Here is a 24693-nt window from a genome sequence, read left to right on the forward strand (position 1 = left end):
AAATACAGAGGTCCCAGCATGACACCTGTTCGCCCTGCACAACCACGTTCACTGCCGTCTCCCTCTGCGCAGACACCGCGGCATGGGAGCAGGAAGCGCGTCTGATGTCGAGCAGTGCTGTCCGGCATTTCTCCCCAACGCTGACCATGTCGATAAAGGTGACATTCACGCTCCAATCGAGCCCTATCGTGCAGGTCCAGAGACATCAATCTCCATAAGTGGCATGTGTTTTTATGAAGAGCTAATCGATTAATTTGTCACGTGGCATTCACTCTCATAGCGACGTCTCTCTATTGAAGCGACTTTTGTTGAGTTTAATCGAGCTGAATTACACATACACCGACTCTATCTCCCATCGAGCCACAATGAAGCGACGATTCAAGCCCTAACGGGCTCAACGACTCCGGGTACCGAAGCTCGTTCCTCACCAAAGTGCACAAGATCAGTGACACGCGGCGAGCGTCTGAAAGTCGTGGGCCTCCCCTAGGTCAACTCGGCTTGAAATGGGTACCAGTTGTGGTGTGCGAATATCGCTGATTTGGGAAGACAAAAAGGGCGGCTAAGATGTGGCGCTGGCCACGGCATTCCCTCGTGTGCCGTGCCGGACTTCACAGACGCTCGCTAACGACACTTGCCCCAGCACTCTGTCAGGCCAAATTGGGGATGGTGTCTGTCCATGCGTGAGTGTGAGCAGGGAGTGGAACCCATTGATTTCCGGGTACGGTTCTCATCAACCCAACCCGTTGAACCGGTTACAGTTCATCGTCTTGGTTCTTTCGGTAAAGTCACGTAGAAGGGAAGTAATAAAATAATAAAAATAAAACATAATGAAACAATTCTCACGACGTTTCGGCCACAACGCAAGCAGCCGTCCTCAGGTGAAAACCAGGTCTGTCGAGGCGACAGCGTCTGAATGAAACAGCACACGTGCTTGGAGCATATATATAAGCCGGGTTGGAAGGGGGGAAAAGAGCGCCTTGACAAAAGAATATGCATATCAAGAGGCATTTAGCATATTTATGGGAAATGCAGGTATGTGATTAGTACTACTCATGCCCGTGCATTATGCAGGATTAGCAGCATCAAAGGGAAGGGATATGGGAATGCAGGTATGTGATTAGTACTACTTATGCTCGTGCATTATGCAGGATTAGCAACATTAAAGGGAGGGGATATGCGAAATACAGGTATGTGAATAGTACTACTTATGCCCGTGCATTATGCAGGATTAGCAGCATCAAAGAGAGGGGATAGGGGTAGCATTAATAAAGGGAAGACGTGTTAATACTATGTAGCTGCAGTAACTAAAACCACCACGTAAACAACTAAAGTATAAACTACATAGTATCATCAGTATACTAATGTATTGCTTACTGTTAGTAACTCAGCTTATTGTAGAGTATATTTAGTATACTGATGATACTATGTAGTTTATACTTTAGTTGTTTACGTGGTGGTTTTAGTTACTGCAGCTACATAGTATTAACACTCCTTCCCTTTATTAATGCTACCCCTATCCCCTCTCTTTGATGCTGCTAATCCTGCATAATGCACGGGCATAAGTAGTACTATTCACATACCTGCATTTCCCATATCCCCTCCCTTTGATGTTGCTAAGCCTGCATAATGCACGGGCATAAGTAAAGTAGTACTAATCACATACCTGCATTTCCCATATCCCTTCCCTTTGATGCTGCTAATCCTGCATAATGCACCGGCATGAGTAGTACAAATCACATACCTACATTTCCCATAAATATGCTAAATGCCTCTTGATATGCATATTCTTTTGTCAAGGCGCTCTTTTCCCCCCTTCCAACCCAGCTTATATATATGCTCCAAGCACGTGTGCTGTTTCATTCAGACGCTGTCGCCTCGACAAACCTGGTTTTCACCTGAGGACGGCTGCTTGCGTTGTGGCCGAAACGTCGTGAGAATTGTTTTATTATGTTTTATTTTTATTATTTTATTACTTCCCTTCTACGTGACTTTACCGAAAGAACCAAGAAGATGAATCCCTGCAGTCACGAAAGCTTTAAATCGAAACGGTTACAGTTCAATTGGGTCAAAGCGGTCTCAGACGGTTCGGTTTCTAGTTAACCAATTGCTAAAAACCGGTTAATGTGAATTCAAATTGCATCGCTCCCACGGTTAAAACGGATAACCGAAATATTCACATTTTTCATTTTGAAAGAAACATTATTTTATTTGGGTTTGCGTTTCAGCCGTAGGACACAAACGGTGAAGACCGTTTAGACTCTCTGGGTGTGAGACTGTCACGCTGCTGGGTGTGTGGTTGGGGAGGACTGCCGCTGTTCACTCACGACCACCGCGGGGTATACGCGAGTGGATGTTAACCACGGCACCTCACATTTAACGATCAAAGTTAGCACAGAACGAAAGTCAAAGTAAGAATGTGTGGGTAATGATAATTGAAAGGCCATGGGTCAGGGCAGCTCAATAATAACGAAAGGTCGCTGCTATATTCCTGTGCAGCCCGTGAGCTTGTAATCAGCAACACGCTGTGCTCTTATCGGCTCATCAACACAAAATCTCGGGTGCATACCAGGTCCAAGCAAGAACATCTGTTGCACTGTATCGTAGTAGAACAACAAATGTAAACCCATGTTTTTATTGTTAATTTGTACATGTTTGTGTTGTGTGCTGGTGTCTACGAGCACGTCTGTGTGCTCGAATGGGTGAACGTTTACGTTCATAAGAAAATCATCGGCATGTTCACTGCGCAACATCCCAGGGACAAGCCTTGGGTAAAGTACCACTCTACTTGGTGCTGATTCTACCACCCTCAGTATCTCCACCCTCAGCCTCCCAGGGGCAAACCGAGGCCAGTTTCTCACTGCTCTCGCCACTCTCCTTTGTGCTGATTTTACCACCCTCAGTCTCTCCAGCCTCAGCCTCCCAGGGGCAAACCGAGGCCAGTTTCTCACTGCTCTTGTCGCTCTCCTTGGTGCTGATTCTACCACCCTCAATCTCTCCACCCTCAGCCTCCCAGGGGCAAACCGAGGCCAGTTTCTCACTGCTCTCTCCACTCTTCTTGGTGCTGATTCTACCACTCCCAGTATCTCCACCCTCAGCCTCCCAGGGGCAAACCGAGGCCAGTTTCTCACTGCTCTCTCCACTCTTCTTGGTGCTGATTCTACCACTCCCAGTATCTCCACCCTCAGCCTCCCAGGGGCAAACCGAGGCCAGTTTCTCACTGCTCTCTCCACTCTTCTTGGTGCTGATTCTACCACTCCCAGTATCTCCACCCTCAGCCTCCCAAGGGCAAACCGAGGCTAGTTTCTCACTGCTCTGGCCACTCTCCTTTGTGCTGATTTTACCACCCTCAGTATCTCCACCCTCAGCCTCCCAGGGGCAAACCGAGGCCAGTTTCTCACTGCTCTCGCCACTCTCCTTTGTGCTGATTTTACCACCCTCAGTCTCTCCAGCCTCAGCCTCCCAGGGGCAAACCGAGGCCAGTTTCTCACTGCTCTCGTCACTCTCCTTTGTGCTGATTTTACCACCCTCAGTATCTCCACCCTCAGCCTCCCAGGGGCAAACCGAGGCTAGTTTCTCACTGCTCTTGCCACTCTCCTTTGTGCTGATTTTACCCCCCTCAGTATCTCCACCCTCAGCCTCCCAGGGGCAAACCGAGGCCAGTTTCTCACTGCTCTCTCCACTCTTCTTGGTGCTGATTCTACCACTCCCAGTATCTCCACCCTCAGCCTCCCAGGGGCAAACCGAGGCCAGTTTCTCACTGCTCTCTCCACTCTTCTTGGTGCTGATTCTACCACTCTCAGTCTCTCCACCCTCAGCCTCCCAAGGGCAAACCGAGGCTAGTTTCTCACTGCTCTGGCCACTCTTCTTGGTGCTGATTCTACCACTCTCAGTCTCTCCACCCTCAGCCTCCCAGGGGCAAACCGAGGCCAGTTTCTCACTGTTCTCGCCACTCTTCTTGGTGCTGATTCTACCACTCTCAGTCTCTCCACCCTCAGCCTCCCAGGGGCAAACCGAGGCCAGTTTCTCACTGCTCTTGCCACTCTCCTTTGTGCTGATTTTACCACCCTCAGTATCTCCACCCTCAGCCTCCCAGGGGCAAACCGAGGCCAGTTTCTCACTGCTCTCGCCACTCTCCTTTGTGCTGATTTTACCACCCTCAGTATCTGCACCCTCAGCCTCCCAATGGCAAACCGAGGCCAGTTTCTCACTGCTCTTGTCGCTCTCCTTGGTGCTGATTTTACCACCCTCAGTATCTCCACCCTCAGCCTCCCAATGGCAAACCGAGGCTAGTTTCTCATTGCTCTCGTCGCTCTCCTTGGTGCTGATTTTAAAACCCTCAGTCTCTCCACCCTCAGCCTCCCAGGGGCAAACCGATGCCAGTTTCTCACTGCTCTTGTCGCTCTCCTTGGCGCTGATTCTACCACTCTCAGTCTCTCCACCCTCAGTCTCCCAGGGGCAAACCGAGGCCAGTTTCTCACTGCTCTTGCCACTGCGCTTGCTGCTGATTGTTTTGCTAGATACATTCCCACTCTCAGTCTCCCAGGGGCAAACTGCACCTCGGTTCTCACTGGTCTTGCCACTGTCCTTAAGGGTGATTCTACCACCCTTCATCTTTCCACCATCAGCCTCCCAACGGCAAACTGAGGCCAGTTTCTCACTGTTCTTTCCACTGCCCTTCATGCTAGCTGTCATGCAATCCTGATCTGTGGTAGCTTCCCAGGGGCAAACGTTTGGCGGATTTCTGCTCATGATGCTACCCTGCTTAGTGGCTACTTTATTTCTGGCAGACTTCCCACTCACACTTTCCCAGGGACAAACGTTGGACAGTTTTTCTAGGTCCTCGGTACCAATTTTCCCACTCAAAGTGTCTCCATCACCCGTCTCCCAAGGGCAAACATAGGAGATGTGACTGCGCAAAGAGACCCTCTCTTTGGTGACTTTTCGACTGATGGAAGACTCAGTGGCTACGGTTTCCAATGGAAAAACTTCGGCTACGTGGCTCGCTGGCTGCAGGCCACTCCCAGGCAAATCTCCACTCTTTTTGTTGCTGTCCTTGGGGCTGACTGTGCCACCACCCTGAACGCTGGTGGCCTCCCAAGGGCACACCTCGGCCGCCTTTCTACTGGCCTTATCATCGCCTCCGCTTCCGGTTGCACCCTCGGCCTCCCCGTGGCCTCTCACAGCGGCGCTCCCCGTGGCCACTGCCGTGCACGCTCCCTCATCTTGCCACTTGGCAGACCCCATTCTTCCCCCCGCTCCCAGCTCTGCTCCATCTTCGGCTTTCGAGCCCTCATCCATTGGTAGCAGAAGCGGGGCCACCGGTGGTGCCGAAAGTTTTACGATCTCCGCGTGTAGAGAAGAACTGCGAACGGGGATGGCAGGCGGCCGGGACAGCGGCTTTTTATGCGCCACAATGAGGCAGGGGAGGTTTGGTAAGGCCTGAAGGGGTTCCCCGGTGGCGACAACGTGCCCAGGCTCCCCCTCGTCGGTCGCAGGGGGTCCGATCTCAGTGCTGTCCGTCTGGAAGAAGCTGTGCTGCTTGACGAGCCGAGCTGGCCCACCCTGCCTGCAGAAACATGCACGTGCCTGAATAGTGTGATTGGCTCACAAGTGACGACATAAAATTTACCCCCTCTATTTAAGATCAAAACAGGAGAATTTCTCCACATCTCTCGCTGTCGCCTGATGAGGCTGGTTGTAATAACCAGCTAAACGTCATACTCGAAATCTAAATGTTGTAGATTTACTCTCCAACACACCGGTGTGCTGAACTAGTAATGATTTGGCATGTTTAATTTACGTGCCAAACCATACTAATTGTCGGGTGGTGGTGGGTTTAATGACACATTTATATTTACACGATCTAACCAAAAACAACTCTATTATAGATTTAGTTCACGTATCTGTTAAAGTTCTTAAAGCACTCCGTGATAAGTCATCATGAAGAGTGAATGCGCGTGAACCGTGCGTTAGGCTTCAGTAGCACAAGGAGCCACCGCAGGACTGCTTGGCTGAAATGTGCTTCATTAGCTACCAACTTATCCAGCCGATCGTGTTTAAATAAAACACAAGGCGAGGCCCAATTTGCTCCTTTACACATTTTGGGACATTGACCGAATACGGCCCATGACGAGGCAATTGCCCGGGTGGAATGGGGCTTAAAAGAAGGTGGCAGTGCGACACCATGGACCAAATAGTAGTGGGTGCATTTACGCACAAAGCCAGGCCGACAATCTAGCTTTCGTGGTGGGATGGCCTCGTCAGCTGTTACCGTAAAGAACACATAACTGGCGAGAGAGTTGTAAAAACATAGTCTGCTCTGTATAGGCCTTCAAAGTCGGAGCAATGTCTAATAGATGGAGATCCCGTTGTCCATGGACCAATGGGTCCCAACATAGGACAAAACGTGTGATAATACAATCTGCGGTTATAACCTTCGGTTTAAAGAAGGCATGGTGGCAAAGGACCACTTTATGGGTTGAAAACCTGGAAGGGTTCATGACACCATAAAGCATACAGCGCATAAATATGCACTGCAGATGTGAGAGCTACAAGCAGAATAAGTTGCAATGTAAGGAAGGCAATAGCGATGGTATTGAACAGCTCAAAGAGGGAATCACGCAAGGCATGCAGCACCAATAAAATATCCCAGGGACAGCACCACCGATGCGCCGGTAGATGTTGACAAAAAAAGAGGTCTCAACTGAACCTCCGAATCGATGACTGAGCAGTCAGAATTGCGGTGTCAAAACCACAATGGAAGACGGTGATGGTGGCGAGACAGACTCTTGTGAAGAATGCAGTATGTCCCACCTGGAAATCCACAGCGGGTAGTTTAGCACAGCAGCCGGCGATGCCTGTCATGGTGGAATCTGGCAACGCTGGCAAAACCTCACAAAAGCCCTCCATAGACATGCTACGTGGAGGAACGACTAGCTATGAAGAGCACAGCTTACGCTGGGAGCGTGAGACTAACTCTCCAGACTGTGGGCTTGATAAGACCCAGCTCGGATGGCAGCAAGACAACTCTGTCCAGCAAGTCGCTGCGCTGTGGAAACGGCAGCGGAATTGGAGCACAGACAGAGACGGTGACACAAGACTTCCTGCGGAATGCGCTGCAGAACAAGCCTCACTGCTCACAGCTTTCTCCAAGCGCTGGAGTTTTCTGCCTCAGACGTTGACCAAATGCCTGTACCGTATGGCTGCCACAGATCCGTGAGCGGAGGCGTCGGAATAAACAAAGAACTCCGGCTCGACTTAGCCCAGGGGACACCCCCATCATAAAATGTACCGTCGCTTCCCACCACAGTAGCTGGAGCTTTGTGTCGAGAGTGAGATAGGTTTGATGACCCAGCCGTAGTCAACCAACACTGCTCACGTGCGACGAGTGGCCACAGAGCAGCCATCGGACGTCTCTGCCACCAGCAGCAGATCGACCAGGTAGGCAAAAGAGCAACCGTGTTCACGAACATCTTGGTGAAGACCTGAGGCAAGGACATGAGTCAAAATTAAATAACATTTTGAACCGGAAGTAATCATCCTCAAAAGCGAAGACTAGGAAACACCAATGTCAACTGAAGACTGGAACATGTCGGCAGGCATATTTTAGGTCAATCGAAGACGACCAATCTCATGGTTGGATCGCCGTCACCACCGACTGAACAAATTCCATCTTAAAATGTTATGTGACGATCTACTTGTTCAACGCCTTCATATTGAGAATGGGCCGGAAACCCACCATCTTTCTCGGGTACCACGAAGAGACGGCCGTAGAATCTGCATTGTCGCTGAAGCAGGCGGTGCCATGATGATGGAATGGATGTCGAGGAGGCGTCAAAGCTCGTCGACAAAAATAGTTGTCGAGCCGCTGACTGTAGAAACAGTGACGACTCGACAGCGTTGTTTGCCGGTGGACGCCGATGAAAACGCATGGCGCAGCCGTGGCGAAGAACTTGAAGGTAACTATGCATCGGCCCTCGATTAGGTACCACATTTACCAAAAGGAGGTCAGCCAGGTGCCCACAGGGCGACCCAGCGTGGGCGGCTCAGGCTCGGCATCACTTCGACTACCCTGCAGAATTGGGTGGAAATGAAGCTGTGAGGGGAGGAGCCGTTGCGCCTGTCCCAGCAGACTGGGGTCGTTGTCCATCACCCTTGTTGTTCTGTACCTTGGATCACCCCTGATGGGAAGGACCCGCTTGGAGATGACATTTTCCACAACCACTTCAGGCAGCTGTTTGATGGACTTGCACGAGGCGCAGCCGGCGCCATGCCACTAGGTTTGAATTTTCCAGGTCTTGATCAATGGACTTGATCACGTAGCGTGCTTCTGAACCGAAGAGTTCCATTCTTCCATGGGTTGAATGCCAATTGTCGCACGTGTGGCTAAGGGGACCCATCGCTTGTTGCCATTGCCATAAGGAGTCGACGACCCCACAGCGCTCACCGTAATTCCTCGCACAGACTGCCGCTGAATGCAGACTAAACTGGGCATGGTCGAAGCAGCTGAACAGTTGGAATCCCCTCCCTGGCAAGACCTGCAGTGCATGGAGCTACGACCGATGGAGGGGTGTTGCTGAGGTAAAGACCAAGGCAGTCAACGCCCCAAAGTCCATCCCATGGAAATTCCTTTAAATGTGTAGTGCCATAGGACGTCACTACTGTGTCGGCCGGTACGAGGGCTAGGGGCCCCAAGGGGGTGCCTGGGGGGTCACGTGGTGGAGGACCGAGACCTTCCCAGAGGTGGTGGAAGAGAGGCGTGGCCTTGGCGGAACCGGCCATGCCAGAGCGGTTATAAGCGGGGTGTGAATGCCGAGCGGGGCTGTTCAACCCCGAAGTGAAGACGACATCATCGGTCCTCAAGTCCCGGGTTGTCGTCTGTGACCAGCAGCCCGTTGCCCTTCTGGGTCACACTGTATAGTGTTCCAGGGTGTTAGTGAGTTGAGGGAGGTGGTCACCACCTTATGTACAGTGTTATAGTACTTACTGTTCTAATAAATAGTGTTGCCTCCAAGCTGTGTGTGCACCTAATTCGAACCCACTACATTTGGTGTCAAGAAGTTGCAGAAAAATAAATAATCCGAGGTGTTATCCGAGGGTAGTAAAATGAGCACACGAAGAAAACAACTCACCTGGACGCCTTCGTACGACGAGGACAGCGTGACGACCATCCTTCAGACAGCCCCGGGGATGGCAGCCCCGGTGACAGAGAGAGAGATGGCGCTGCACGTGGAGCGGCAGGACTGGCATCGCACCGCTGCTTCGCCGCCATCGGGAACGGAGCGCCGGAGCCGTGGGGAGAGGACGCCGTCGTCGCTGCGGGGGCTGGCGGGGGAAGCCCGGGCATGCGGGCCACGCGGTAGGGCCGCCATTTCGGCGGCTGGCCAGGACGCTGTTCCCGCCGACATCAACGCCTGCGGAGGGGAAGTTCCACACATTCGGGTGGCGCCCCCGTCTTCTGCTCGAGTGCGAGTGGCACCTGCGGTTCGCAAGAGGAGGCCGTGTTCACCATGCAAGATTCTTCGGGGCGTCCCAGTGTTCCACCTTGCCGCCCTCTGCTCTTCACAGCTTGCCAGGCGAGGCGTGACACGACACACACCGGCTCCTGTTAAACTTCATCCATTTTGTGTGCGCTGGGTTGGGGGGTCGTGTTATATATATTTTTTCCGGTTGCGGGGCGTCAATTTGCTTTCTATAAGTTGTGTCTGGCCACGGCGTTCATGTCGGGTGTCCGCGTGTAACATTGTTCATCTTGAGGGGCCAGTTAATGATTAATTCGGTTATGTGGGTGTACCGAGCTCCGTTAATATCTCGTGGGTTGCCATGTTAATGATCGCGTTGTGACATTTGTTTTGGTTGTTGTTACGGAGTTAAGCTTGTTGACGATGCTCTTAAAATTCGAATGCCCTGAGTCCCATGGTTAATGTTGAAGGGGATTTTGAAATGACAGGTTCGGTGTGTTTCAAACGCACTGGTTGGTTCCTGTCCGTTGTTGCACAGATGATTTATTTTGTGTAGGAATGCCCCTTGTGTTCTACATGGATCGGCGGTACCTTTCTGTTAATTGCCGCCAAATTGCGTTGCTCTATCAATTCGGTTGGTACAGCTTCATGCTGCAATGCGAGTCTCGGAGATGGGTGTACAGATACGGGATGTGAGGTGTATTGTTGTGACCATTGGGTATTCGGGATCGTCACAAATTGTGCGTACCTGTTCAGCATTGGATCAATTCAGTGGGGGATCCTAATTTAAATTGTATGTATTGTGATGGTGTGAAATTGTGATTGTGTGGGGGATGACTGCCTTGGTTTGTGGCTCTGCCGTCATTGGTTACAGAGCATTTAAATTGAGATGGTGACATGCTGCCAGCGATTTGGAATTGTGGTGCGGGCTGTCGAATATCTTGGGGCGCAGATCCTGACCAGGATGGCCCAGTGAGTGTTGCGTGTCTAACACGAGAGTTGTGGTCCCGTCATGCTATGGCTGACGGCTTGACCTGACAGCCCAGAGATTGAGACACTCCGTGGCGTGTCTAGCCTAGTGGGTTGTGCGCTCACATGGCTCTGAGAGTGTGATCCCGTCATGCTATGCTGACGGCTTGACCTGACAGCCCGGAGATCAAGACACTCCGAGGCGCATTGAAACAGTGGGCTTGAGATTCCTAGTGTTCAGGTGGAGTTGTCCCGTTACGTTGGGACTGTATCCCTCAGTTGTTAGGGTGCATGTTGTGCAGTGAGTGAGCGATAGGTCTTCTCAGCTCGGTCGGTACAGCTATATATTGCGATGCGAGTCTTGGAGAGAGACTGGGTTAAAATTCCCCCGATATGGCCAACGCGTGCGCGTCGGAAAGGCGGGGGGTGATACCGAGTGGCATGAGATGTCCGGGTTGGCCTTCAAGGGAGGGCTGCTAAGTTGTGCAAGCGCGGGAAACCGCGCGTGCGGCCGCCATTTTTGTGCGAGCGCGGGAAACCACCAAGATGCGGTTCGCGCGTGCGGCCGCCATTTTGTGAGTGCGGGAAACCACGGGGATGCAGTTCGCGCCTGCGGCCGCCATTTTATACGAGCGCGTGAGGCTGTGGAGATGCAGATCACGCGTGCAGGCGCCATTTAGGCCCATTTTTACGCCGGACTATTTTATTTAACTAAAATGCAGATCCTGGGGGCATCCCTGAAGCGCGACTTCTTCGCCTCAGGACATGGGTTGGCTTTGACACATGATGTCTTGACCCTCGATGTCGGAAGATGTCCGCATTGGGGTGTGTGAGTGTGTGAGCGCTAGGTGGTTCTTCTATCCTCGCTCTATCACCACCTAGTGGATGGAACCGTAGCTGGGGGTTGGGGATCCTTGCCATTCATATTGTGTGGGTGAAGGTGTACATATTGGGTTTCATCGCCGTGTTGGATGCACAACAAATGCGTCTGAATCTGTTTATTATTATCATTATTATTTTCTCTTCTCTCGCGCCGGCTGGAATCCCCTCATCCCCACTACCCAGGGGCCGGGTGACTGTCCTGTCTGATGCGCCGAGGCGAGTGTTCGTGGAGTGATGCCTCAGGAGGGTTTGTGTTCTCGTCACTGGAGGCAGTTTCTACCTGGCACCTTGGAGTCGCCGGTTGTGCTCACCGGCTGTGGACTGGGGGGGGAGTGAGTGGAGCATACGTCAGCTACTCCTGCTGCTCCTGTTCCTGACTCCTGGGGAGGGGCCGTGCCCTTTGGGCCGCTTCTGGTTCCCCAGGGCCTCCAGCGGGGTGGGGGGGGGGCGTGCGCGCCTCCCCTGGGGGATCCAGCCACATTGACTCGTGGAAGACTGGCTGCTCTACATGGCTCTCACACGCCTTGCTCATTGCTTATGCCGTCGTTACAACGGCCACACTCACATGTCGGTGCATGCGTGATTCTCACATGGGGCGGCTGTGCTGGGGAGTAAACGGGTTAGCCAGTTTTCATGTATATTTGTTGTTCTTAATTCCCCGTTTTCCATGCGTTTACTCTCCTTTTACCCTCGTCGATTCTGTGTATATTAGGTGATGTATTTATTATTGGTCGCTGGTTATTTATTGATGTTGCTGGTTCGGAGGTACACCGTTTCGATGTTTCACAGTTGTGTTACAGCCGGAACGGCTGTGTGTTTATACGGGGGGGGGGGGGGGGGTGGTGATGTTGTGACATACGACGTCACTGTGTTGGCCCGTACGAGGGCTGGGGGCCCCAAGGGGGTGGCTGGGGGGTCATGTGGTGGAGGACCGAGACCTTCCCAGAGGTGGGGAAAGGGAGGTGTGGCCTGGGAAGAGCCAGCCATGCCGGAGCGGTTATAAGTGGGGTGTGAACGCAGAGCGGGGCTGTTCAACCCCGAAGTGAAGACGACATCATCAGTCCTCAAGTCCCGGATCGTCGTCCGTGACCAGGCAGCCCGTTGCCTGCCTGGGTCACGCTGTGTAGTCTTCCAGGGTGTTAGTGAGTTGAGGAAGGTGGTCACCCCCTTATGTACAGTGTTATAGTACTTACTGTTCTAATAAACAGTGTTGCCTCCAAGCTGTGTGTGTGTGCACCTAATTCGAACCCACTACAAATGCACTCCACAAGACAGCACAGTAATCAGGGAAAGCCCCCAGCTGTGGCACTGACTGCAGTGCAGCGATCTTTTGACAAAATAATTAATTACAAATATTATGGCGGCAAAGCCACCAACAGTGACAAAATCGCAAATTATTGCCAAACAAGCGGATTCTCACTGAATTTAAAGATGTGTACTGAAGATCCTGGCAAACCGCAGGTGAAATTATTTTTATCGGAAGAATGTGATGATGTCGTGGATGATTGACGCCCATCTCATCATTAAAATTCATCATTTATTGTATGGGGGAGGACTGTGAAATTCCATCGAGAGTAGAGATAATTTAGTTTTTAACCATCACTCAAAAAAATGTATTCCAACCTATCCAAGCCCAAATCCTAACCTTGACAACATTAGTAATAATCATACGAACCATCTAAGCCCGAACCATGATCTTGATCAGTCACGATCAATCAATAGTAACAAAGCATGTGGCCACGCATCGTCATTACAGAACCTGACCCACGACTCACCTGTGAACTCCAGGTCTGCGTGGCCCCGAGACCTCCAGGAGCCTGTTTCCTTGATCCCCTTGTGGCCCCTGGGGCCCAGTCTCCTCGTGCTTGGACAAATCCTGTAGTGGAGAGGCCACTTCCTGCCCCTCGCCACCGAGCGCCAGAGGCTGCTGATCTTTGACAATGAGGCTGCCCACAATGGCTCCCTCTTTCGATGCTGGACTGTCCTCTTTGCCATCCCCTGCAGCAGCTGAATTGCCCTCCATCGCCTCCTCTGTGGACACCAGGTTGTTATCAATCGTCTCTCCTTTCATCTCCAGACTGCCCTCCGTGGCCTCCTCTTTCACCTCCAAGCTGCCCTTCCCACCACCCTCCCCTGGCTGTCCTGCCACTCGCAAGCCGCCGCCCAGCACCTCGCCGCCGTGGGTGGTCGTGGCTTGCGCTAGCGGTGGCCTGCTCTGATGCTGCCCTCTCCGTGAGGAGAGCTCCTCGTGGAGGCGGCGCAGCTCCTGCTTGGCACGCTCCATGTCGTGCCGCGCCCGACTGCGGCCCATGGCCGCCATCCCGGCTTGTGAGCCCGGGCTCTTCTTACGAGTGTGCCCCTCCTCCCGACCCCGTGCCCTCTCGGTCTTGCCCTTGGCGTCCGCCCTCGCCTCAGACTTTCCGGCCGCCTTCCCGTCCGTCCGCTCCACTGGGTTCCTTGATCGCCTCTCTGCCCTCTTCTGCTTCGCCTCGCCTTCTGGGGGGTCCCGCAGGGGCCTGCCGGACCCAGTGGGCTGCTCCCGGCCTCGTGAGCGACCTTGAGGGGTGTTGCACGTTTCTGTTGCAGCGGCCCCAACACCGTCGGGAATGACCCCAGGAGACTGTTTGCTGGGTCCTGCTAGGATGACCTCAGCCTGGTATTTAGCCTCCTCTGGCACGGGGTCAGAAATCCCAGCCCGTTCATCTCCAAAAGCTGCCTGATCCTCCCTAAGACCGGACTGATCCTGAGTAATATCCTGATTAATTCCAACCTGATTCTCCTGAACAGCAGCATGATCTTCACTCTTCCCCACCTGCTCGTTTTGAACGCGAGTCTCATCCTCCTCGTCTTTTGCCAGCTCCTCTATAGTGCCTGGCCTTACCTCTTCAGCACGCGCCACATTCTTGCCAACATTTGCCTTCTCTTTAATATCACTCACAGCGTCTTTAACATCATCCAGGCTCCTGCTTATCTTTTCACTGCTGGAGTCCACTCCGATTCCCTTGACCTTCACCTCCTCGGGGCGCATCTTCTGCTTCGTATTTTCCTCAGTGTCTTCTTCCCTTGCAGGGCCAGTCTCCTCATCCACAATTGCCCTCACCTCATCCCCCATCTCCTTGTCACAGCTCACCATGACTCGAAAGTCGTGTGCCTCCTCCTCTCCACCCCTTCCCACTTCATCTTTACCTCTCGCCTCAGCTGCTCCAGACTGCAGTCTCCCCACTCCACCATCCATCTCCTCTTTCAGCTCCGCATCTTTCATTTCAACATCATTCACCTCCCCCTTCAGTTCCAACTCCTGCAGCTCCACCTCTTCCACATTTTTCTTTAGCTTCAGATCTCTCTCCCTTTCCTTCAGCTCCACCACTTTCAACTCCATCTCCCTGCTCAATTCCATCTCCTTCATCTCAAGTGTCCTCCTGATCTTCTCCTCCATCTCCTTTCGCGGCTGCAGCTCAATCTCTTTCTTCAACTGCATCTCCCTCTCGGTCACCCTCTCTTCCAGCTCCACTTTCCTAGTCAGCTCCCCTTGCATCTTCTTTCTCTTCAGCTCCACCTCGATCTTCAACTTTTCGTTCACCTCTATCTCCCACTCCCTCATCATCACCACCTCGTCCTTAATTTCCCTCTCCTGCATCTCTATCCCCATCGACCGGTCTGCCCCACCGGGTTTCCATTTCCCTACAGATCTCCCAGCGCCCGGCACCACCTCCGTCTCCGTCCCCCCTCCCGGGGGCCCCAGGCGCCCTTCCGCCGCCGCCTCTTGCGCCCGTACCATCGTCCCCGTGGCCACCCTGGCCAGTGCCCCTGCCTGGCGGGGGCCCACCAGGCTCAGCGACTTGAGGAGAGGCAGTGGGGGGGTGCGTGAGGTCAAGGGGGGCCTGGCGGGGGCCATGGGTCCCGCGGAGCCACGCAGCGCGTGCGCGCTGGCTGAGCGGCACAGCACGGGGGGGGAGTCCGGTGGCTCGGCCTCCCCACTGCTTCTGCTGCCCGGTTGTTGCTGCTGCTGTTTTTGAGGCAATGCCTCGGGGCCGGGGGGCAGCGCCTTGGGGCCCAGGGGCAGCGCCTCGGGGCCTGGGGGCAGCGCCTCGGGGCCCAGGAGCCCCCCCTCGAGGCCCCGCTCCCCGCCCAGTGAGCTCACGCTGTTCTCGGAGTTCTCCAGCAGCTGGTCGTAGGCGCTCGTGGAGCGCGCCAGGGACAGCACCTCAAAATTAAAATCAGAAAATGTATTTATACTGGAGGAGGAATATGATGAGCCATGAAGCGGGTCAGAACGTTACAACAAAAAAACACAATTGGCATGCAAAATATAGGAAATGGAAACAAATCACTTTGAAAAATTATAAAACTTTTATTATTTTAATCCTACCAGGTAAAGTCTTCTGAGCTATTAGCTTCTTTTTCAGAAGCAACCTGGCCACAAATGATAGCTCAACGAAGTGGCATATCATGTGGACATGACTAGCACCAAATAATCGAAATAATCTATGCTGTGAAAGAAGTTCAACATATGTACATATGCACGTTTCTAAATGTGGAGGACACGGAGAAAAAAATCCACGCGACCACGGGGAGAACATGCAAACTCCAAACATACAAGCATCAGGGTCGAGATCAAACCCCCCCAGACCTCCTGCATACCAGGCAAGGAAGTGAACATCAGACCATCTTTTCGCCCGTTAAGTAAATAAATAAAGCATACGAGTACCTTCTGGCGGAACGTGGCCTCCCGCACGCGGCTCCACGCAGCTCCCACCTCGGGCCCCCCCCCGGCCTGCCGCCCCCCACCCGGCGCCCCGGGCCCCTCTCGGGGGCCCTCGGGGCCGCAGTCGGCAAAGCGGCGCATGAAGGAGCGCGCAAGCCCCCGGCGCGAGGGGGGGCGCCGCCTCGGGAGGTGCGGGTTTCCCAGGCTCATCCGCTCGCAGCGGTAGAGCTCCAGCTGCGTGTAGAGGCGCTTGAGCTCACTCTGCGGGGAGGAGAGCAGGGGGAGCGGGGAGAGTGGGAAGGAAGAGAGAGAGAGATAGAAGAGAGAAGAGAGGGGAGAGATGGAGGAGGGGAGAGAGAAGTGAAAGTGGAGGAAGGCATAGGGTGAGATGTATATAACTTTAAACTCTGTGGCAATGGCCAGAGATGATATCAATAAAAGCTCACTGCTGGGATTCATTCCTTCTTCGACAACACGAACAACCCACAGCCTCAACACCGACTCATGGCCTCAGCCTCCTCGGCCACCCCTCGCACCCCCTGCCCCGCCCGCTTTCCTGAGGGCGCCGCTCACCGTGAGCTCCTCGGCGTCCAGGTGGTCCCACCAGCCGAGCGAGGCAACGCTGCCATTGAGGCAGGACGAGGTGGAGCGCCCCAGGCCGTCCAGCTGGTCCTCGTACACCTCCCCGTCGCCCGCTTCGTTGCGCCGCGGTCCCTCGGCCCTGCACAGCTGCACGAGGGCCGCGAGACGCATTGCAGATCAACTCTCAACCACCATCGCTGCTGCACCGCTGCCGTGCACACGAGTTGCAATGCTGAAATAGTATTCCGATTGTTTAGCCAGTACTTGCCCCGAAAGTCTGTTAATGCCATACGGGGCATTGTTGTCTGAGTGTGTGTGAGCACCTTGGGCAACAGCAGCAGGGCCAGCGTGACGGTGACTGTGAGCTGCGAGTGGACGAAGAACATGATGAACGTCCAGTCGGGGTGCAGCGAGGCCGACAGCCAGAACCTGGTCACACACATAACGCATCAACACAGAGACCTTAACAGACGTTTGAGATGAGCGCTGTTTGCGAGTAGCACCTATTGAAGGCTGGCACAGCACACAAGTGGCTGGGTGGTCATCACCATGCCCTGCCACCTTGTCTCCCTAGTGGCGATGTTTGCACACCACACCCAGTACTCATTTGAGGCGAAGCACACACTGAGACGCACAAGCGTCTCTCGTGAGGACGATATTGAATCCACGGCACAGCGGGCAAGGGCCCGAGGCCGGAGCACCATCCCCGGTGTGCTACATCTCAATCCCTCTCGCACCTCTCCCGCCTCTTGCTCGACGTTTCTCATTTGCGAGTGAACCCTGTCTCGGCGTCTCTATCCGTGTTTCCTCTCCTACTATCCCACGCCGGGTTGAACGTTTCCCTGTCGGGGGTTTTCCGAAAATCTCCGCTCATTAAATATCTCTCAACTGCTGCGGTGATATTCTTTAGTTATGACTTGGCCTGAAATTATTTTATTAGATTTTTCATTGTTTTTTTGCTGCTGGAGGCAGAACGGGGCGAGAGACAGCAACCCTCCACCGATTTATGGATCCGCTTCGTTGATCGCCACGGGGACAGTGCGAGTGGCCAAACTCAGCGACGATGCTCGTGCCAGTGGCGTCAAGAACAAATGGAGAATCACACGGCAAGCTTCGCTCATGTGCATCACTGCCACCGTCTCATCGCTCTGCGGACACGAGGTGAGCAGGCGAGAGAGGCGAAAATACTGGCGGAGGAGCAGCTGGAATGATCACCACCATCGGTTGTAACGAGGTGTGAGGCTGGGTGATATTGCTTTTGTCATCGACGGTGATCTGTGTGTGTGTCGGCTTTCATAGATGCTAAGAGGACTTGACCCAAAAGTTTTTCCGGCTATACGGGGGAACTTTGTCTCCATGTTAAAAGACCTTCATGTTAATGATATAATTATCAAGGACCTTGGTGATGGTGGGCAGGCTGCGTGGCTAGGAGTCGCAGCCATTCCCTGTCTCCTTCGGGCTGGGAAAAGGATGTCCTCTGGCCCCTACATTACATAGCATATTTCTTTTACCAGATAGTTCGAAAGGCTTTCCATGGCTGTACCAAAGGGATTTCCATCTGGTACAAATACAATGGGAGGCTGATAGATGCTCAGGTGTGGTCAAAGGTTGGCTCCTCATTGGTCAACCAAATTATGTATGCTGATAATCAGGTAATTGCTGCTCACTCTGAGAAGGAGTTGGAGGCTGGGAATTTACCGTCAGCCCCACCAAAACTAAGCACCGACCTGGTTATTTTGTGTCATCAAAGGCCCCTTCCCTCAACTTCCGGTGAATGACGGGGATATTGTGGAGAGAGTTGAGAAATGTTCGTACTTATTGCAGTGTGCTTAGGACCAGCTCCGGTTTGGCAGCCAAATCAGTGTAGCAGCATTATCTTTTCATCAGATACATAATGCTGTGTGGAAGCTACCTGGCCTCTTGCTCCATACAAAGCTTCAGGTTTTGTTGGCCACAGTTATGCCCTCCCTTCTCTATGCTTCTGAAACGTGGAGCCCTCTAAACATTCAGGCTGGCATGCCTATAATATCCATCCTGGGTTTAACCAGACTGGATTATGTCAGGAGCTCCCAGATCCTTGAAAGTTGTGGACACAGTCCCGTCAATGAGCTCCTCTGGCAGGCGAAGCTGCGTTGGGTGGGTCATGTAGCCCACATACTCAGCCACCGCATGGCCGGATAGAGGAGGCAAACCGGGTGTGGCACATGCAAGAAAAAAGATGGAATGATGTCGTACAAGAAGGATTTGGAGCTGATTGAACTTGTCAATGACTGGTACCAGGAGTGTCAAGACCGGCCTCTGTCCAGGAAGTTTGTGAAGGACGCTGCTGGGGAATTGTAGGTATTCACCCTCCAGCAACAATGGAGGAGCGACACTCACAACAATTACGACAGTGCCTGGCGTATAAAATGCAGAAAGTTGGCATAGTGGGGAGCACATTTGGTGCATTCTACAGTCATTTTAGTCAGTCAACCTATGGCACCTGGGTCTGTTCAATGACCTCCTGCGAGCGGGGAGTCGACACTTCACGTTGCCTCAAAGTAATGCACCTGGCATGGCACAAGTGCTGTGGTGACGTCACCATCACTTAGTGGTGAACGGCGGTTGTTGATGCTGTCGTGTGTGAGGTCGACTCAGCCTCAAAGGAGCACCTGATGTGATGTGTAAACATCGTCACTAGGCAGACAAAGGAGGCCGGGCGTGTTGCTGGCCACCCACATCCTCATGTGCCGGGCTACTTGATAACAGCACTTGCCCAAAGTACAGTGAAGGCTATACCGGGGATCTTTGTCGTTTGAGTGAGTGTGAGTAAGTATGAGTGAGTGGAATGTGTGGATGTAGTGCGGTGAGGAGTGGGGTTGCATGCGCACCGCGTCACGTGGAAGGCGAGCGACACGAGCGCCTCGTTGCACAGCGCCAGCGCCAGGAAGCTCGGCTCGTGGAACGCAGAGGGGACGCGGCGCGCTGCGCGGCACAGGTGCAGGCTCCACACGGTCAGCAGCAGCTCGGCTAGTGTACACGTGCACACGCACGCACGCACGCGTGCACACACACGCGCACACACACGCATATGCATACACATGCACACACACACACACGAGCACACACACACATGCACACACACACAAATATAAATATCCCCCGTGTAGCCTTGAACAGGCTGTTGCGGGAAGTATTCTTCGCGAGTAACACCTATGAAGGCCGGCATAGCACCTATGAAGGCTGGCATGGCATAGCACCTATGAGGGAATGGTGTTGGCTAGTACCACGGTTTCCGATATTCGTCACCAACGTTGGCTCCGAGTGAGAATCGAACTCGAGCCGCGGGTTCCGAGCACAAGTGCGCATTTAAAGATCACTGGTGCACGTGTCCAGTGAATGTAGAACGCCCAAAGTGGGGCCAACATTCACTGGGTGCATCTGCCAGCATTGAGCACCACACAGCTATCCACACATTAACTGGGACACCAGTGATCTTTGTGACATCACCGCTGTTATTGATTAACTCGTGCCCATCTGAACAAGCACAAAGAGACTGGGTGAAAGTGGAGAGTAACTCGCTGTCACCAGAGGCGACCGCTGCGAAGCAGACGCGGAAGAGGCTGGAGCGTCTTTGGAAGGAAACTGGTTGCGAGACTGTCTTACTTACTTACAGAGCCGCCTGCAGATCTGACCACCGACTCATTATTAAGGTTCGCAGATCGTTCTATGCTCTGTGCGTCAGTACTTGCGACATTCTTTGCCAATAGATCAAAACAGCAGTTTCTAACTTGAAGGCAATACATTCTCCCGGTCTGCCATCTGAACTTGATCAACCTGGAACCAATGCAAAACTCGAATCAGACGTCGGTGGCAGAGGTGTTGATAATCATCAAACGGCTGCCAAATAAGACATCGCTGCTCGTATACATCCACACGCCAATTCCCAAATCATGCTCGGAAGTGCTCGGGCTGTTGATTGTCCACCTGGCAAATATTTCGTGAAGTGAGGGGGCTGTTTCCCAGACTGGTTCAAAATGGCGTAGGTAACACCGCTCCTGAAAAAGGTTGGCTTGAGCTACAGTGACCCCAAAAACTATAGGTCGATCTCAAACCTGAGTATGATTTCAAAGGTCATAGACCGCCTTTGTCTGAAGCAGTTATGTCCCTGTGTCACTGCGATGGGCAGATTCAACCCGTTGCAGTTGGCATATCGGAAGTTCCACAGCACTGAGACGGCTCTACTAAAAATCACTGATGACCTCTACAAGATCATGGATGACCGGTGGCCTGCAATGTTTGTTGGCCTCGATCTCTCAAGGTGCCTTCAACATCATTGACCACGAGATACTCATCAGGCGGAGAAGGTCAAGATTCGGTGTCTCGGACACAGCACTGGGGTGGATTGAGTCATGGTCGATCAGTTCGTCAAGCTGGGTAATGAACACTCATCGCCTATGCCATGCCCAGTTGACGAACCATAGGGGTCCATCCTTGGGCCCGTCCGATGTTCAACGTACGTCCATCCGATCGTTTATGTCATCTCATCGCCTGACATCAAGTTCAATCAATATGCTGTGAGTGGTACATGTGTGGTTTGCACAAAAGGAAATGCGGCTTAATCCAGGAAAATCAGAAGATCTGCTGGTTGGTACTCAGGCTCAGGTGAAAACATTTGTGGAAGAATCAGGTGTGGCAGTCGCAGACTCCAGGATACATTTTGCTACGCGGATCTAAAGAGCCTCGGCACCATACTCGACCAGAACATGTCGTTTGATCACCACGTGCAAAACCGAGCCAGGTCCTGAAATTTAAATATCAGGGCTCTACGACACATTCGACCATTATTGAGTTGTGACATAGCCAAAATGGTGGCATGTAGCATAGTATCGACAAGGTTCGATTATTGCAACTCACTACTCTACAGGAAGTCTGGCAAAAAACATTACCAAGTTGCAGCGTGTACAATATTTTTTGACACGTGTTGTTACGGGTACTGCAAGATACAGCCATGTACATCCAGTGCTCGCTGAGCTGCTTCTGGTTGCCGAACGAATACGTTATGTCACACTCATTACACACAAAGTGCTTGCCATAAAAGATCCACAATACCTTGCTGATCTCGTCAAGGGGCATAAACCATCATGCAAACTCTGGCCATCCTCACAGTGGCATTTAGCTAACCATCGAGCAAAGACGGTCACTGCATTGCGCACTTTCAGAAGCCCTTCTGTGGCCATTTGGAATGCTCTTCCTTCCAACATTTGGAAGCCAATGGAGCTATTCACTATTAAGTCTAAATTGAACATTCATTTCTCTAGAACTGCTTTTTCTGTTTAGTTAGATTTCCTTCCTCCGCACCTCCGATTAGCACGGTTGGCTACGTACGGTGCGAAATAAGTTAAACGTACATATTTGCGTACATACACAAAATGAGCTGCCCAGAGGAGTGAACGTAACCTCCTGTGAGCGACCACACGTAAGGAACCTGCAAAGCAAACCACGTGGTGATGCTGCTGCTGCGTTGGCAGTGATGCACAAGCACAGCCAACAACAATAATTCAACACAAAATAGGCGACGTTTCAGACAATGGCCCTACTTCATAGCACACGAGGCACCAGAGAGACAGCACGAGCCCCGTCGGGTGCCGTACACGCCGACTGGCACCTCCGATGTGCGCGCGTCCACCCGTTTCTCACCCAGGCCCAGCATGAGGTCCCAGCCATCCAGGAGGCACGTGAGGAAGGGGCCCCCGTTGGCCGTGTGTCCACGGCCGACAAGAGGCAGCTCGCGCGCCAGGTTCTCCCACGCGGCCAGCGTCCACGCGGCCAGGAACCACGCGGGCGGCAGCAGCAACGCGGCGAGGCGGCGCGCCACGCCGGCCCACGGGCACCCGGGTCGCGGGCGCTCCGACACGCGCTCCACAAACACCTCCAGCAGCCTGGCTCGTGGGGCGGGGCAAGTGGGGCAAATGGGGGGGGGGGGCGGCAGGGCCCGTGGGGGATACGCGGAGGAACACACGTGGGGTGAGGGGGGGCACAGGGGATACATAGGGGTGCACACGGAAGGACACAGAGGACAAATAAGGGACGCACGGGGGGTATACAGGGGGCACACGGCGGACACATAGGGACACACGGGGGGCACACGCGGGACACATGGGGGGGGGGGGGGGACTCGGGCAGACACGGTGGGCACACGGAGGTCTGAGTGCAGAGATGCGTGTGTCGGGCATGCAGAGCGTGTGATGCCCTCATCCAGCAGTGGGCTGACAGAGGGTGTACACGTGCATTGCGTCCGTACACGCGGCCGCGTGACTTGGTGCAACTCTCCCCGAGGAGCTTTACAGGCACGACCGCTGGGTCCTCAATGGCATGAGGGGAGGGAGGAAGAGTGGGCCAGGGGGAGTGGGTGGGGTGCCGGACCTGCACATCTTGAGCGCGATGGTGCCGTAGACAATGCAGAAGCCCAGCACTCGCACCCAGCGCAGCAAGATGCAGCGAAACGCGCTCGGCTCGAAGAACACGATGAACACCTGCGTGGGACCACACAGACAAAGGGCCCTCATGTAGCATTTAACAGACTGTTGGGTCAAATGCTGTTAGCGAGCGCCTATGAAGGCCGGCACGGCACAGGATGGGGTGATGTGGCCAACACCACATCTGAGTTGACTAAGGGGAAGGCCCAAAACAGGTTCGGATAATCGTCACTGGTGCAGGTCGTGAGCGAGATTGGAACTTGGGTCGCTGGGTTCATAGTGCAACGCGCTAACTGTTGCACTACTGCTCTCCACACACACACGCACACAAACGTGGCATGACCACCATGACCACGATCCACCGCTAATGGTACTGATGTCACGGTTCGTGAAGTGCCGTGGTCGGCTTGGGCCCTGCTGCCAGGGGTGGAACGAGGCCCCCTGTCCAATTCCGCCCTCCCTCTTCTTAGCTCGGCTCCTGGGCCCCTGTGGTCTTGGCGCAGTTGCACTGCCTGCACACCACTAGGCAGCTACGCCACCAGCCACGAGTGCATTCTACGCAAGGCTTGTGTCATTGAAAACTTTTGATACTCCTACTGATACTCCTGCTGTTATGGAGTGACTCATGCTGCCAGCTATGTCAGCAAAATTTGGTCGTAGATGTTATGTCAATCGTTTATTGTTAAATTTGAACCACAATTCCTATGATCACTGCTACATTTTTTTATAGCTTTATTTTGGTGATTTCGAAAACGTTTTGGTGTAGCCATGTTTGTTTGTTGTAGTACAGAGTTAGACTGATAACTTTAATCTAAGTTGTCTTATGGTTGTTATTGTTTCACTTGCATCCCACTGGGATTTTTGCACAACATTGATATACGGTGCTTTTTCTGGAAGATTTTGCTGTTTTTTCCAGGATTTTTCTTTTGCGCGTAGTCACATTAAGATGTTTCTTGTTCATGTGTTTGTTTGTTGCGGTTGCACCCGATTCAAGTGCCGCATGGCTCACAGGGCTATACCAAATAAATGAAACTGAAATGTTATCTGGATGCCACCGTGGACAGAGAAACACTCAGAGGGACCGACCCAGGCACTGTGGGTCGAGAGGTTTATAAATATATATCCAGTAGTCCCTCGGTTAACATTTTTTATCTATTCCACAAAAACAATGGTTAACCGAAATAACTTAATCGAATTCACTTATAAGTTGAAACAATAAACAAAACCACTGAATCTGCAAGAGAGCTGTTGTTTTCACTGCCACAACAGAAAACGTAATGTCAACAAAGCCAAGTCGAGGTCTAAACGCCCATAAATGGGTGTCGCTGATTGGCCGAGGGCGTGGCTCAGCCCTACTTATGAGCGCTCGGATTGGTCGAAATTGGAAACCGTATGCATAACGAAAACGTACCGTTCGTCAACATTTTTAAGTTAGTCAAAACCATGGGGTCCTATGGGAGGCTAAACGTTAACCGGAAAACCTTTCACCGATGTCACTGTTAACCGAGGGACTACTTTATACACTAAAGAATTTTGCCTGCAAAATCCTGTGAGATGGAACATCTCATTCGCGAGGGAGTCCAGGGAGAAGTTCTACTAGCGACTGGGAGGTCATGGGTCGTACAGGGCTGGGAAA

At 52.8% G+C, this 24693-nt stretch overlaps 1 protein-coding gene across 1 annotated transcript in view; it reads right to left on the minus strand.

Moving 5' to 3' along the window:
• Positions 1-1999: 1999 nt before the first annotated feature.
• LOC144943556 (uncharacterized) overlaps positions 2000-24693 on the minus strand; it is a 49108-nt gene continuing 26414 nt past the window's right edge. Inside the window, exons 6-13 of the mRNA XM_078871138.1 lie at positions 23005-23114; positions 22279-22520; positions 19470-19608; positions 16923-17028; positions 16591-16746; positions 16021-16278; positions 13088-15516; positions 2000-5566 (exon numbers count right to left, since the gene is read on the minus strand). Of these exons, the coding sequence (XP_078727264.1) occupies positions 2782-5566; positions 13088-15516; positions 16021-16278; positions 16591-16746; positions 16923-17028; positions 19470-19608; positions 22279-22520; positions 23005-23114 (6225 nt within the window). The 3' untranslated portion in view covers positions 2000-2781. The remainder of the gene's footprint in view (positions 5567-13087; positions 15517-16020; positions 16279-16590; positions 16747-16922; positions 17029-19469; positions 19609-22278; positions 22521-23004; positions 23115-24693) is intronic.

The sequence above is a fragment of the Lampetra fluviatilis genome, chromosome 31 (assembly GCF_964198595.1).
Source record: "Lampetra fluviatilis chromosome 31, kcLamFluv1.1, whole genome shotgun sequence".
Lineage (NCBI taxonomy): Eukaryota > Metazoa > Chordata > Hyperoartia > Petromyzontiformes > Petromyzontidae > Lampetra > Lampetra fluviatilis.